The sequence below is a fragment of the Mustela lutreola genome, chromosome 4 (assembly GCF_030435805.1).
Source record: "Mustela lutreola isolate mMusLut2 chromosome 4, mMusLut2.pri, whole genome shotgun sequence".
Lineage (NCBI taxonomy): Eukaryota > Metazoa > Chordata > Mammalia > Carnivora > Mustelidae > Mustela > Mustela lutreola.
Window position 1 is genome coordinate 86,240,181 of NC_081293.1, and position 15,872 is coordinate 86,256,052.

The window sequence follows — 15,872 nt, forward strand, 5'->3', positions numbered from 1 at the left end:
TCAATATGAGTCATTAGAGTGAGCCTTAATCCAATATGATAGGTGTCCTTACAAAAAAGGGAATTGAAACACAGAAATGTACAGAGAAAAGACCATACTAAGACAAGAAAGATGATCTACAAGCCAAATAGAGACGTCAGAGGAAACCAACCCTGCCAACTCAGGGTCTCAGAATTCTTCCTCCATCCAGCTCCCACTCACAGGGTAAGGCTCTACCTCAGTGAGAATATTGGATTCCTAAATGTTTTTACATGAGTTCACTTGGAGGGCAGTGGTTCTACTCTGAAAGAAGCAAACCAATATGACAGGTTACCACTCTATCCAGTGCCCAGAGTGTGGCTCAGATATTTTGCTCAGGGCAGGAGATGTTACTCAAGAACAGAGCTGCAAATTTCTTACCAAAGGATCTAATTTTACTTAAAACACAATGTGGGGAAGTTCAAGCCTAAGAGCACTCTCAAAAATCATGGCTCCTCTTGATTAAGAGCAATAAAGCTAAACCACAGGAGAGTTGCTTTACCAGAGAGAATCAGGCAAAAGACATTGAATAAGATCCTGCCTGGGGTCAGAACAAAGCTTTAAAGACCGGCCCCCAAACCACCCCTGTCTGAAATTAATTGGAACAGACTGTAGAGCAATTTGTGCCTCAGGCATAGTAAAAAATAATAGAGCAACCAGTCAGCAATTATTGGGGCCTAACAACTGGGTGTAATACCCAATGAAGCACAAAGCATAAATGAGAGATGAGTGGAAGAGAAGGTCAAAGGGAACCGTGCTACAACTGTCATCCCAGCTGGTTTGTGCACACCAAGCCTACACATTCTGAGAAGCGACACCAAAGTCTTCACACTGTAGGGGGAAAGAGACTTCACCAAAATAGTGCAGCCAAATCACTAACCAACCAACCAAACAAAAACCACAAAGTAAGACCTGGGTGGGGGGGGGGGGTGAGGGAAATCATTACCCACAGCTGCTACAGTGCAGTTCCTAAAATGTCTGGTTTTCAGCAGCAACAACAAAAATATGAGATAAGCAAAGGAACAGGAAAGCATGACCTATATGCTGGGGAAAAAAGGAGGCAAGAGAAATGGCCCATGAAAGATTTCAGATGGCACAAAGGCTTCCAGGCTGCCATTATAAATGCATCCAATGAACTAAGGGAGGATACAATTCATGTAAGGGAAGATATGATGACTCTCATTAGAAAGATCATCAGTAAAGAGATAAACATTACCCAAAAAAGTATCAATTGGAAATTTTGGAGTTGAAAATACAATAACTAAAGCAAAAAATCACTAGATGGGCTCAACAGTAGATATGAACAGAAGAATGAGAGAATTTGGAGAGATCCATACAGATCAATGTAATCTGGAAAAAAAAAAAAAAAAAAGAATAGAAATGAATGAAAAACCCCAGAGAAATGTGGGACACCATGAACTACAGCAACATATGTGTAATGGGAGTACTGGAAGGAGAGAGCAAGAGGAGCATAAAAAATATTTGAAATTACAGCTGAAAGCCCCAAATTTGCTCAAAACATTAACCTACACCTCCAAGTAATTAAAAAAAACTCCAAGCAAGATAAAGTCTAGAGAAAGATCTACACTAAGACCTATCATGGTAGGTAAAAATACTGAAAGCCAAAAACAAAGAAACTGGAAAGCAACAAGAAGAAAAGGAGTCAAAGGCCTCCCACAAGCTAGTGACTGGGGAGCACCTCTCCCTCTGCTGGGGTCTGGCTTCCTTCCACCTTCCCAGAGTCCCTCAGATTACATCCCTCTTCCAGTGCTAACAAAGCAGCAACTACTTCACCTTTTATAACTCATTCCATGTGTAGTCAGGGTTGGCCACATAGTCTGTGAGGCCTAGTTAAAAAATGAGCAGACCCTGTTCTAAATTTATTAAGAGGGCACCTGGGTGGCTCAGTTGGTTGCGCGTCTGCCTTTGGCTCAAGTCATGATCCCAGGGTCCTGGGATCGGGCCTCGCTTTGGGCTCCTTGCTCAGTAGGGAGGCTGCTTCTCCCTCTCCTTCTACCTGCTGCTCCCACTGCTTGTGCTCCCTGTCAAATAAATACATAAAATATTTAAAATAAATAAATGAATGTGTTAAGGAATTTAAGATGATGGTAGCAAAGCATTAGTATCAAGCTCAGGAACTTCCAGGCCCTGAGCTCTGAATGGCACAAGTCCATGCCCTCGAAGCCAGCCCTGCCTAGTTGCTCACACAAAGCCTTTCTTACTAGATCTTACGAATCATGCAGGCTGGGTACACAGGTGTGTACACAGGTGGTCTCACCCTGGCTCACCACTAAGTCCTTTAGTCTTTCCCAGCAGTCAGGAGGCACTCAGTGAGTCTATAAGCATACAGAAGTTCCCTACCTCAGCTTATTTGTTTTGTTTGGATATAAAAACATAGGTAATAATTACTGCACTGTATGGTAACTATTATCATTTATAAAAGCTTCTTTCACTGTGTTTTATTTAGCATGTTGGCCTTTTCAGAAAAGTATAGACTGCTTCTGCCTGATTATTATACATTTACCTTGAAGTTCTTAAATAACTTCATGTGTATAGACCTACTGATCAGAATATGCCATTTTTCTGAGTTGACCTAGTAGGTATGCATGTTTTTGGTTTTATTTCACATTTACTTAAAAAGTATCCCACTGTTAGCTTTGCTTTTAAGTACTCACACATTTCTAGACTTCCGAACTTTTTGGTGAAAAATTGTGTTAGCTTTGGATTCCATTTACAAACTCACACTTCAGAAGTCTCCAGCTTCTCCACTATGTGTATGGTGAGTTACGACAGGTGTGAACAGGTAGACGGTAGGGAGTAGATATAGGTTGGGTCTTTGGAAATCTACCCAACTTCTCTGTGTCTATTTCGTTCCTAATGAAATAGGGCTATTACACTTGCCTCACAAATTGTACTGAAGGTAATTATAGGCGTCTTACATAGGCACCTAGGAGGGTCACTAACACTTAGGTCCATCCGTCTCATGTGGCAAGGTAATGCTTGGGTCTGCGTGGTTACTATGATTTCTTTCTTGATCTCCCCAAGCTTCCATTGCTAAGTAAGAATTACTGGATGCTTCACGATTCTTAAAATTCTTCTTATTCAAGCGTGTTAGTAATTAGCATGTCTCATTAATCACATCCCTGCAGATCAATGGAGATTAAGTTCCTACTAGTTCCACGTTGCGAAAGCGTGCCTTCTGAAAAGATGGAGTTGCAAAATTCTCACAGTGAAATGCAACTTTTCAATGCATATGTCAACCACACATTTTCAAATAAAGAATCTCATTATACTTTTAAAAAAGTATTTAATCCCAGGGGCCCCTGCGTGGTATGGTTACACATCCAATCCTTGGTTTTGGCTCAGGTCCTGATCTCAGGGTCATGAGATTGAGCCCTTTGTTGGGCTCTGAACTCAGCGAGGCGTCTGCTTGAGTTTCTCTCTCCTTCTCCCTCCACACCTCCCCATGCACATGCTCTCTCTCTAGAAGAGATGGATAAATCTTTTAAAAATCAATAAAATTTTAAAAAGTATTTAATCCCATGACTCACTTAGTGATCTTCAGTTTAATGAAGTTAGCAGGCTAATACCTGTCTAATGAAGCATCGGTGATCTTTACTAACATATTTTTCCTTATTAAATACAAAATAAACCACTACAAACTATAGTCACCAACATCAGATGAAAGCCATGGAACAAGTAGACTAGCTATAAAAAAAAGTTTATTAAAAAAATAGACAACATATGTAAACATCTTTTTCAGTCACAAGGCTTCATAATACAGCATAACAGGCTCAGGCCTTAAGTTTCTGCAGTGGGAGCACCTTCAATGTTGACTAATGGTAATCAGCTTAATTTCTCTTTCAACGAGCTAGTAAGTCTACATGAAAATAAATAGCCAGATTCTGCTAAACATCCTAGCACACATAGAAAATCACAAATATACAACAGATCTCAGCAAAAAACAACAATCTGCTGGAATGCGAGATTGAATCCTGGTATTGCAATTATCTTTTTAATGTAGTTTCATTTCTAAATTCATCATAATGTGCAGTGGACTGAAACAGAGCTACGGGGGAGCAGGAACAGGGCAGAGGGAGAAGACAGATGAACACCCACAGCTACCCCCCACCCCTACTCACATACACACACACACACACACACACACATAATGTTTTGGCAGAAGTGAAACTGAGTTTCTATACTTCTTTTACTTGCTATTTTAGGCATATATTTCCTTTACTTTTAGCAGGAAATACATGCCCCCAAATGACTGAACATAGAATGAAGCGGCCAGCCATAGTTTCAAATGTGATACAATTTTGAGGAAATCAGATTTTGATTTCGTACTTTAACAATCTCCCGAAAGTGAAGCCAAGCCCTAGAACAGAATCCGTAATACGACAAAACAAAGTGAAGTACCTGAGATTTTGCTGCAAGAATTTTAAACCCAGGACTGTTTTCCCTGGGGTAGAACGCACTCATGTTGATCGAATCCTTTCAGTGCTCTGTTCACTATTTGCGGGGTTATACCTGCCAAGTCACTGGATGTGTCGAGTGGCCAAAGAGTATCATTTTCTTGTTTCTGCTACAGGTGGGCGTTTTATCACAGCTGATTTAAATCGCTGACACTTCAGTTATTCAGGAAACCTTAACTAAGGTAAAGCTTTAAATGAAATGTCAAGTGATGTTTGCAATTTAGTTTTTCCTTGTACGCCAAATGTTAAGTATTTATTGTCATCCAAAATAACCACATTTTAGTGGCAGAAGGGAAGCAGAAGAGTTCAGACAAATTTGTAAGCTCCTGGATAGCATTTCTGTAGTTTAATAACTCAGTAGTCTATTTGTATCATAGAGGTGTGATTTTATAAAATAACTCATAAAATCATTTCAAATCATTTCAAATCCTGATCTGCTACCTCAAATCCATTTAAAATCTGTATCTGAAAGTAATCCATATTTGTCATTTCCACCATGTCAACTTATCTTAGCAGATGTCTAACAGTTTTCCACAGTTTACTGAAGCATGAAGATAACTACAAAACACTTGAATTCTAACAGTGTCACTGTTTCTTGATTTGGCAGTGTTTCTAACGGTATTTGGGGTTATCAGAATAATTACACATTTATATAGAGAAAAATAAAATGGAATGACAGGACTGTTTACAATGAATACCTACGTCACTTAATTTTTAAAAATCCTACTATAAAATGAAAAAGATTTTTAGTCTGGAGACTGAGTAAGTGGCTCCTGATGAAACAAGAACCGATTCTATAGGAAGAACCTACCGATTAGCCTTGCTCAGGGGGACATGATGTGGTCTTAGCCAAATGCCCATGACTGACTGACTGACCTTTCAAAGATCCGTTTTGGGGGACGCCTGGGTGGCTCAGTCGGTTAAGCATCTGCCTTCGGCTCAGGTCATGATCCCAGGGTCCAGGGATGGAGCCCCACATCGGGCTTCTTGGTCACCCCGCTTCTCCCTCTGCCTCTGCCTGCTGCTCCCCCTGCGTGTGCTCTTTCTCTCTGACAAATAAATAAAATTTTAAAAAATCCATTTTGGGGTTCTGATAGATAACACGTTTAGAAGTTACATTCAGTAAAATGTTTACAAGTTACATTCAGTAAAATTTCCTCAGAGAGAAACAGGCGTCATCCTTGTGATGCCTTGACGTATCCATGCGTCGTAAGCCCTCGGCTCAGTTCAAGGGGTGTCACTGTGGGGCTCACCATCTATTCTAGTCTTCAATTTTTTCAAAATACATACCTTTACTGACTGATATCACATTATTCTTGGCTTTTTGTTGCACAAATAACAAAAGAAACAAACCAAAAAAAAAAAAAAAAAAAAAAAAAAAAAAACCAAGGAAGGAAGGAGGGAAGGAAGGAAGAAAGAAGGAAAGGCAAACAGGGAGAAAACAAAGGAGCGACAAACGTGGCGCACCTCATTCCGACCTGGGCTTTGGACAAACGTGGCGCATCTCATTCCGACCTGGGCTTTGGACAAACGTGGCGCACCTCATTCCGATCTGGGTTTTGGGGGATGCTGGTGAGAACCAACAGAACCTTACAACTACGCTTCGGGTAACTGAACCCAGCATAGCTTTACGTTGCTGCACGTTTCTTGTTTCACACTCATTTACACTTGTTTTGCACATTCCAAGTTACTACCTAAGATTCCAGGAGCCGAAAAACGACAGACCGCTAACAGCAATCACATACATTTTTCCGGAAAGGCTGACATCCATTACTACTTCAGGAACATGGCCACAGCTTTCAAAAACACAGCAGCATTTAACAGTTCAAACTGTTTTCATTTGTTCACCTTAAAAACAAAACGAAACACAGAAATGCTCGAACATAAGGCACTTAAGACAGAAACTCCTCCTCCAGCTGCCGCACGGACGGCTGGCTGGCTCTGCTCATCATCCTGCCCAAAGGCACCGGGCCGTCCCTGCTCTGGCCTTGGGCGTCGACGTCCAGGAGGGAAGGCACATGGGGTGTAGTCCTGTCCTCGCCCCCCCCGGGGGGACAAGCGGTGGGGGGAGTCGGACCCGGCCCGACGGAGAGCACCTGTGCCTGCCCGGCGGGCTGTGAGTCTGAGCGGCTCCTGAAGGTTGGCAGGCGAGATGGGGGCACCAGGGCGCCCGCTCTTTGTTTTTCCAGCGGGGCCTCCCTTGGCGGGGAGCACCGGGGCGTTCCCAGAGTCCACTTCGGGGGCAGGTCCGAGGCTCCGGGGTCTGAGCTGAGAGTTGCACCCGCAGCAGCTGCTGGAGAAAGCAAAGATGGTGCATGGTTAGATCGCGACTTCCTAGCCAGCCAACATGCAGACCCGTATCTAGGAGGACCGATCAATGATGGGGTTACCTTCAAGGGAGCTTCAACAAAACACCCTCAGCACACACCTTTCCAAACTATTGGGACACTGTGTGTGTTTTTTTGTATGAAAAAGTAACTGCAATGTTGGAAGGGGTGTTTCTGCCCCGGGGAAAATTACAACCATGAACGTGGCTCATCACCTCCACAGCACTTCAGGCCGATGGTCACTAGGGCTGTCTTAGAAACGGGAAGTTTCACGATGGATTACACTAAAGGTTTTAAAGGTGTTTTGTTTTTTTTTTAAGATTTTTATTTATTTAGTTGACAGACAGAGATCACAAGCAGGCAGAGAGGCAGGCCAGAGAGAGAGGAGGAAGCAGGCTCTCTGCTGAGCAGAGAGCCTGATGCAGGGCTCGATCCCAGGACCCTGAGATCATGACCTGAGCGGAAGGCAGAGACTTAACCCACTGAGCCACTCAGGCCCCCCCACCCTTTTTTTAAATGATGGTCAACATGATGAAACTTCACTTTCAAGTTATGATCTGAAAAAAATGGATGGCAGCAAGAAAGCAGTTAGATTTTAGATTTTAGATGTCGCCCCTTCTCTTTCTTGTCCCAAAGTCCAGACTCCTCACCACTCTAGCACATAATCACTGGCTTATAAGTAAGAGAAAAAAAATGGTTTCTCATGGGATTGCTGTCCTAGGATTTCTCCTTGCAGTCCTCAATTACTAATAGCTACTGCCTTACAAAAGAGGAATACATTTATCTAAAGACCATGGACAATAAACTGAAAAAAAAAAATCACTTCTGGGCAGGGTTTTGGAAAAGCAGAGGAAAAGAACTAGAATGGAAACAGTTTCAGTTTCAACCACACTGGACAATTAGCTATACTGCACACCTCTGTACAATCTAAAAAGCATTTTCATACACATGACCTTGCTTAATATTCATAACATATACTTGTAATTAATATACAAAAGAAATAATAGTTAGGCCCCACATAGTGTGTTTGGCTCTTCCCCCCGGCTAAAATTCAGCCTGATGGTAAGCTGAGCAGTGACACTGGGGGTAGCAGAGGACGGCTTATCACAGGGGAGGCCGGGCCGCCAGTTTGAGCTCCAGCTCTCTACCAATCGGTGGTTCAGATGTGGGCAAATGACCTGTTCTCTCTCCTGTAAGTGGCTTGGGGCAGTTATTCCCCACCTGCTCGTTCTGTTTTAGTTTGCTAGCACATACTGACGCTGCTGAGATCAATTATGCCTTTCTCAGAATTCAAATAATGAAGTCAAATTAAAAAGCAGGGTAAAATTCAAGGAGCTGTATTAACTGTGCAAACAAGCTTGGTCAACGTGACCACTTGGAAAGATACAAGCAGGTATCCATGCAACTTTACGTTCTAATCTCTGTGGTGGGGATTTGTACTTTGACCCAACTAATGCAACCTACTTGGGGTCTGACAAGCATTTCCCTCGGAGAGGGTTCGTCTGTGATGTGATGCTCGTTCTTTTGAAGAAGCAGAATAAGGCACATTCCTGCACGTCCACTCTAGGAAAGGAGGAGATGGGTTTTTCCATGGACTCCGATCAGTCTCAAGTCTTGGCGTGGAAGTCGGCTCATGACTACGTCCTCCGATGGCCACACAAAAACCTGGAGCGGGCATCTCAGGGTCCGAAGCAACGCGTGGGCTGCCCTCAGACAGATCTGCGCTGTCCGTCTGCAGCAAGCACCTGGTGGAAAGAGACGGCCCGGAGAGAAGGCTCATGGCGCCTGGTGGAGGGAGTAAGGGTGGGCTGCTGGCCCTCTCGCCCATAGATGGTGGTCTTGTGGAAGGACTGGCCCCACCTCGGGACTTGGGAGCCCACTGGAAGATCCCCTCACGTTTCTTCCTTTCTTCTTTGGGCAACAGTCCTCCGGCAGCCTGTGCTTGATGAAGCTCTCTGATATCCAGCCCCAGAGCGACTGACGCCAGCAGCACGGTGCAGCCGTACAGGGCAGACTCCGTCTTCTTCCTCTGGGGGGACCTGCTCCGACTACTTGTAGGGGTCACCTGAGGAGGGCTTGCAGCAGAGCTTGAAGAGGGGCCCTCCTCCCAGCTTCCTGGCTCTACTGGATCCTCTCTCTGGCCATCTTTCCAAAGAGGTAGATCAACATAGGCTTGGCTAGGAGATTTTATTTGCTTTGGTTTTCTGTGTTCTGATCCATCGGGGGAAAGTTTTGGCTCTTCAGAAGCACCTAAACAAAGATATAAATTGTACCTCTTAAGTACAACTTGGAGGAAAAATAATTCAAACTGTACTATAAAATAAGGCTAAAATCTAATAAACATTCTAAGTCAAAGCACACGGAGTCCTTTTCAGTTCAGCAAGCCGTTCGTCCAGGAGGACCTGAAGGAAAGGGAGCCTGGGGCAGAGAACTCACGGTCCCCTGCAGAGGACGCGGCGAGCACATCCTCGGCTGGTCTCTGTCCTTCAGGAAATGGTTCCTCACCGGCACGGGCAATACAGTCATTATCGGAAAAAGTCAGCCAGTGACAGAAACGCACACACCCACATGAGGCTCTGCAACGTGTCAGACCACACATGCCCTTTGCCTCCTCTGAGCGTGTGGGGCCCGGTTATCTGTAGCTCACCTGCATGTACCAGAACCAACAGGCCCCAGATCAGTGGTTCTGAGTGTGCCTCCTGGCCCAGAGCTCTGGCATCCCCTGGAAACTTGCAGAAATGTGATTTCCTGACCCACTCCAGACTATGGAGTCAGAAATTCTACCGCGGAAGCCCAGGGGTCTGTGTTTTCGCAAGCCTTTACTCAAGTTTGGGAGCCACCGTACTAGAGGACGATTCTCCAAAGAGGCCCCAAAGGGTAACAGATTAGATCAGCTAAAGAACAAGCAGTCACTGTTATCACAGACGTGCTCAGCAGTGAGTGAACAAAAACAACAAATGGCTTAATCCAGGTTCCAAGCAATCACAACAGAGCCTCCCATGACTTCCCCAGTATTATGTCTTATAATACCTGAGTGTGATCTAGAATCCCAAGACACCAGCTTTGCCCCCAACGAGCTGGAGGTGCTTTTCCCAGCATTCCCGTCCGTCGGGGTGCCCTCTCCTTCCTCTGCCTGGCCTCCTTCCACGCTCTCACACTGACCCCAAGCTCCCTTTTTCCCCAGAAAGCCCTCTGTCAAAGTACCCCCTGATGCCAACCGAGCCGAAGGCGGCCCAGCCCCCCACATGCGATCTCGGCTTCCTCTGAAGCTCCCCCATCCTTGCATCTTTCGGTTTTTGTACTTTGAGATCACAGTCCAGATGTGCACGCCAGCAGATGGTAGGCTTCTGACCACCTGTTTGCCTATTTAAATTTGGAAGGATCTCCCCTGAATAGTACTCTCATCACGTAGGCACGAAATGCATTTGGGTGAAATGAATATGCATCACATATGTGCCCAGCACATGTAATGGGTAACTAATGATCAACCCATCATTTAAAAAACAAGAGTGGGGGGGGCGCCTGGGTGGCTCAGTGGGTTAAGCCGCTGCCTTCGGCTCAGGTCATGATCTCGGGGTCCTGGGATCGAGCCCCACATCGGGCTCTCTGCTCAGCAGGGAGCTTGCTTCCCTCTCTCTCTCTCTGCCTGCCTCTCCGTCTACTCGTGATTTCTCTCTGTCAAATAAATAAATAAAATCTTTAAAAAAAAAAAAAAAAAAACAAGAGTGGGGGGAATGCTATCGACAAGTGAAATTCATTGACTTAAAAGTACATTGAGCCTTTCCTAATGTGTGTTCATGGGTACCTTTACTGGTCAGTAAAACAAACTCTTCCCCCTGAAGTGGGCGTGAACTTATGGTGGTCCATTGTAACCTTCCCTTTTGATTACTGATGACCAGCATCGGTAGCCCTCAAACCAAGGTAAATATCTACATAACATCAAAATGTGTCCTTTGAGGATTCATGTAGGCATCTGACAGGTGGTGAGTGTCCGCTGTGTTCCAGGCACTGTGAGTGGTAAACAAAACTGATAAAACACTTGACATTCCAGTTTGGGAGTGAAACAGAACACACACATTAAGGGCGTCCATGTAGGCAAGTAAGAACTTCTGGTAAGAGCTATGAGTAAGAAAGACTGGGTCATGAGACACAGGGATAAGGTGTGATGCCGCTTCAGTGAATGGTCAGGAAAAGCTCTCAGGAGACCCGGGGCTGAGACACAACTGCTTAGGAGGACAGGACCACACAGACGGGAGGTGGGAGGGGCCACGCAGGAGGGACACACGAGTGTCTCATTCTCATTAACTCATCAAGTGAACTTCCAGAGTTCACTTAATGGAGCTTGAGCAGAGCCAAATATATCCTAGTATTTCCTCCAACTGTCCTGTGGAGAACCTACTAATGTGTCAGAACATTCTAGAACAAATAAGTAAATAAAAGAATTGAGGGGAAAAAGAGGGAGGACTTCTCTGATTAATCTCCGTTTAGTTACAAATAATGAAAAATATACTCTAGGTTGGACAGTTTTATTACAATTAGCTGTTCTTCCTTAGTCTTCACATCATATTTGACAATTGCAACATGTAACAAGAGGGCAACCTCTCACCTTCCGAGGCAAGAGTCAGAATGTCATTGTGAACGTGACAACAGGAAGCACTGGGCACCCGTCCTGCATGTGCCCACATGTACCTGTGTATGTCCTCGTGACAATGCGAAAGAGAAGCGAACACGGGTAGTGACTGACGGGATGCTTGTTGAATTAAGCACAGCCCTGATGACGAATTCAAGAAGTGGACACCATGTTCTGCGAAAACATCTTTCATCTGGCCACTGTGTCCAAGTGTGGTATTAAATTGTCAAGTTCAAAGACCAATTTTCCTTTCTCTGGTGATGATAATCCTTGAGGTTTTTCTTTTCTTTCTTTCTTTTTTTTTTTTTAAGATTTTATTTATTTATTGGAGAGAGATCACAAGTAGGCAGAGAAGCAGGGAGGCAGGCAGAGAGGCGGTGGGGGAAGCAGGCTCCCCACTAAGCAGAGAGCCCAATGCGAGGCTCGATCCCAGGACCCTGAGATCATGACCTGAGCTGAAGGTAGAGGTTTAACCCACTGAGCCACCCAGGCGCCCCTCCTTGAGGTTTTTCAACACCATCTCTCTTCAGCCTTTTAATATCTGAATACTGAATAGGATACTAAGTATTGAAAATAATTATGATTCCTCTAAATGAAAGAGTTTCCAATGTAATCCTCTCTAAGTGTTGGTTTTCCACAGAGAACCTGCTTGACAAGATTTTGTCCTATTAAGCGGTGGCAATACAGCCGAAGCCCACCCCTAAAATCTCAGGAGAATTTCAGGATGTCTACATTTTCATAGTTGCTATCTCCTATACTACATTAATTCTACAGAATTAATTATGAGACTAATTTTTCTGGTAGAGAATAGGAATTACAAGTTTCCAAGGAGTAATGTGAAGCCCAATTACTTTCTGTCAGGACAGGACAGCTAGTATGTTTTGAACCTAAGTAAAGGTACACGCAGAAGAACTTCTTGCTAACCTTCCCTGTGCTACTAAAAGGACCACATGAAACTTTCAAAGCAAAGTCTTTAGAACACTCAGATGCTACATCTAACTCGAACAGATTCTATTTGCTGAAGCAGATTTACCTGGCTGGTCCACAAATAATGAAGCCAACGGCGTGGTTTTCGGATTCTTTATTAAGAGAGCTGACCAAGGGCTGTTGCCGTCTGAGAGAGGTCGTATTCTAAAAGAGAAAGACGTTTATTTCGATAGAACCATGTGGCACACAAATTGGGTTTTGACAGATACATGCCAACGACATTTCTGAGTTGGGGAGGGACCACATTTGCACTGTTCTGAAGGGCTGACAAAGTACAAACAGAACGTGGAAATGAGGCAGGAAATACATCAAAGTGTTTTAACTGCCTCACTATGTGGTAACATAATTGAGTAGGACAAACTCGTCCTAGAAATGAAATTAACATTCGGGTATCTCTGCACAATCCCAGTCGCGGTCTAGAAGTGAAGTTTGGCCGATGCGGAATTCTAGAAGGCACCGCTACCTGTCACGGTCTACGCTGACAGGCCGCTGGGTGTCACATGCTTACCTTTCTTTGCTGTCACTTCTTTCTTTCATTTGAATTGAGTTGGGTCCCCAGGTACAACCTTTTTTCCTGAAGTTCTTTTTCAAATCCTCAAATTCTTCTTGTCGACTGACTGTGTTCCTTCCCCAGGTTTTATTGCTTTCGTCTGAAGTCACTAGGGGGAGAGCATCACGCATTAACTGATTATCAACCTGAGGTCAGACCAATCCAATCAGTCGTACGGCTCCCTCACTCGAGGAACGCCAGTCCCCTCTGACAGCGAAGTAACGAAGTAACGGGAAGGTGTGGAAGGGACTTCTCCCGCCCTACCGACAGCAAGCATCTTCCTCTCATCATTGAAGTAGACAAAAAGTTAAATGAGTTAAAAGAAAAGACAAACTGAGCCTAAGGAACAAAAGCCAGTTTCTAGGTTCTGGTTTAATCCAGGCTTTTGTTAGTCGTCACGAGTTCCCCGCAGCCATGGCTACAGTCACTTTTTCAAACCTCCAGCCGTTGAAGGGCTGCCCTGCCCGCCTCACCCTTGCTTCTTCTCCCAGCCTCACAGGGAGGTCCACCTCCACATTCAGTGTCCCTGCTTTGCTGACACATCCCACGCTATTCTTCTAGCCTTGAAGCGCGCTTGTCCTTGGCGCCTGCAAGGGATTCAGGCATCCCTAGGGACAGTGTCTCCTGTTCCTATAGACTTTGACAGCCAGTCCCAGGAGTAGACGGCCCAAAGCCCAGTGCAAAACATCATGACACATCTACAGAGGGGAGCACTCCATGGCCACAGGGAATGAGGCTCAGAGATGGAGAATGTCAAGTGTCTACGTTACAGATTGCACAGACCCATTTTATGAAATGTATGTGTTTATGCACGTGTGTGTATAAACACAGGCATCGAACTCTTATTCAAGTGTTGACCTTTCAGGGAGACGTCTGCTTACAGAAAGACGGATATTTCACTTCTTTATAATTATTTTTTTTAGAATTGCCTGCATTATGGGTGATGCTTGATTTGTGTGTTTCAGTATTTCCACATTTTAAAATGGACGTATCCCTGTGCAGGGAGGTGTCTGTGTGTCTGCACGTGTATGTGTGTGTGTGCGACAATCCTAAGTCATCTGCACTTATTAAGGGCGTCAGCGCAGAGTCAGAGGGGACTGGCGGGTGGTCTGCAGGTGTGTGGGGGCCCCGGGCTGGAGCAGACTGGCTCTGCTGGGCTGTGGCACCGCCAAACCGGACCCACTCCCACCGGCACAATCCACCTGCCTGCGGCCCCTGGGACAACGATGATCCTAGAGCTTTCTGTCTGGCCCTTTACTAAACATTTACTGTCCTAGGAGGCTGCGAAGGGCATGGAGAAGAGTCCACGCTCTTGGTGACTCTATCAATGCATGTCTTTCAAGTGTCACGGCTTCAGAGCTACTGAGCTGGGTTAAACTGCGTAACCTCTCTGCCTTGTTGTGGGATCACGGAAGTAGTTACTTCATGAGGTTGTTTTGAGAATTACATGGATGAACAGATGGAAACTGCTCAGAATGGAGCAGGGCAGGGTACACGCTCTGGGTGGCGGGATCTCTGCCCGCACGGAGCTTCTGGGTTGCTCCTTCTGCCTCCACCAAAGGATCACAGACTAGTCATCCCAGCGCTGAGCTAGCAAAACCTTCTTGGTTTTTGTCTGTTATGCGAATTGGTAAGTAGGACTGGGTCGGAGGAGGGAGGGTTGCTGACATCTTCAGGTTGTATCAATCCTCTCCTTGGAAAAATACAAGCTTTACCTCTACTCTAGATTATGACACTCGGTTATTGAGAAGCACGCCACGGCCGTACACAGGGAAAGGATCCAGGAAGAGCACGACGCTACCTGGCAGGCTCCTCCGCCTTTGGATTCTATCTGACAACGTGGGAAAGGTGTGCTTTTACTCTTGCGGTAAGACACACCCTGAAACCGGAATTCTCAGAAGAGGAGTAAAATTTTTTTCTTATTCCCAAAGAGAAGGACGCCCTGCATATGGTGTCACATAGTAATACCAACTGTTAGAGAAAGCCAGAGGACATAGAGTAAGAAAAACTACGAAGAAAATATTTTGTGCCAATATCAGATGTTTTTGGCAGACCGTGCTTCTTTCCATGATGGCGACATACTCATATCTTTACCTAATGTCAAGCTTATATTGTATTTTTATTTTGGTATTTACTCTGGGAGTCTTTAAACAATTTGGGGGTAATCGCTTTTGTTCAATCTCACTGAAACGTTTCTCACGTCTCTCAGTACATATAATCATTGCCTCCTTCAGTTTCAGAGGTTTGGGAGGTGTTTTTCTTTTCTGTTTTTTCTTTTCTTCTTACAATGCTTTCATAATAAATTTTTCTAAGTTTATGCACATTGCCCTGTCTTCGACCTAGAGGAAACGTGCAGACCCAGCTACCACCCGCAGCGGCAAGAAACACGTTCCTCTGAATCAGACGCGTCTACTAATCCACCTGAGAGGTAAAATCCTCAGGACAAATGTTCGCTCACGCGACAAAGGCAGGCCGTGGTGAGAGCTGCAGGCCGTACCAAGTTCACGGGAAGAGCGATGATAATAATGATGATCAAAACAATTGCCAGCGCACATGGGGCTCTTGTCAACTACTGTGTCCCCGGTTCACAGAAATAGAATCTGAAGCAGGACGAGCTTAAGAAAGTCTGAAATCGTAGCATAGTAGGGCCAGAGCTGGGATTTGTCCCAGGCAGCGCGGCTCCAGTCTACGCCCTCAACGGTCATGCTGTCCTGAAGCCTAGAAGCAGGATATCCATGCCAACTAGGGACCAGAGGGTACAGACACGAAGACAAGAGGGTCTGCTGGGAACACCTGGGATCAGAAACAAGAGGATGATGGTTCGGGACAAAGAATGGGAACAAACAGTTGTGCGCACAGAGCTGGTCCTGTCTGGAAGATCT

General features: G+C 45.0%; 1 protein-coding gene across 3 annotated transcripts in view; it reads right to left on the minus strand.

Moving 5' to 3' along the window:
• Positions 1–3,722: 3,722 nt before the first annotated feature.
• Positions 3,723–15,872, minus strand: part of MAP3K21 (mitogen-activated protein kinase kinase kinase 21) — a 56,700-nt gene continuing 44,550 nt past the window's right edge. The window contains exons 7-11 of one of the 3 annotated variants that reach the window (XR_009352712.1): positions 12,949–13,099; positions 12,487–12,584; positions 8,288–9,073; positions 6,012–6,789; positions 3,723–5,974 (exon numbers count right to left, since the gene is read on the minus strand). Coding sequence is in view for 2 of the 3 variants with exons in the window: in XM_059170435.1 (XP_059026418.1) it covers positions 6,389–6,789; positions 8,288–9,073; positions 12,487–12,584; positions 12,949–13,099 (1,436 nt within the window). In the remaining variant the exon portion in view is untranslated. Of the gene's footprint in view, positions 6,790–8,287; positions 9,074–12,486; positions 12,585–12,948; positions 13,100–15,872 lie in introns of all 3 variants that reach the window. The other 2 variants (XM_059170437.1, XM_059170435.1) reach the window with 2 other exon arrangements.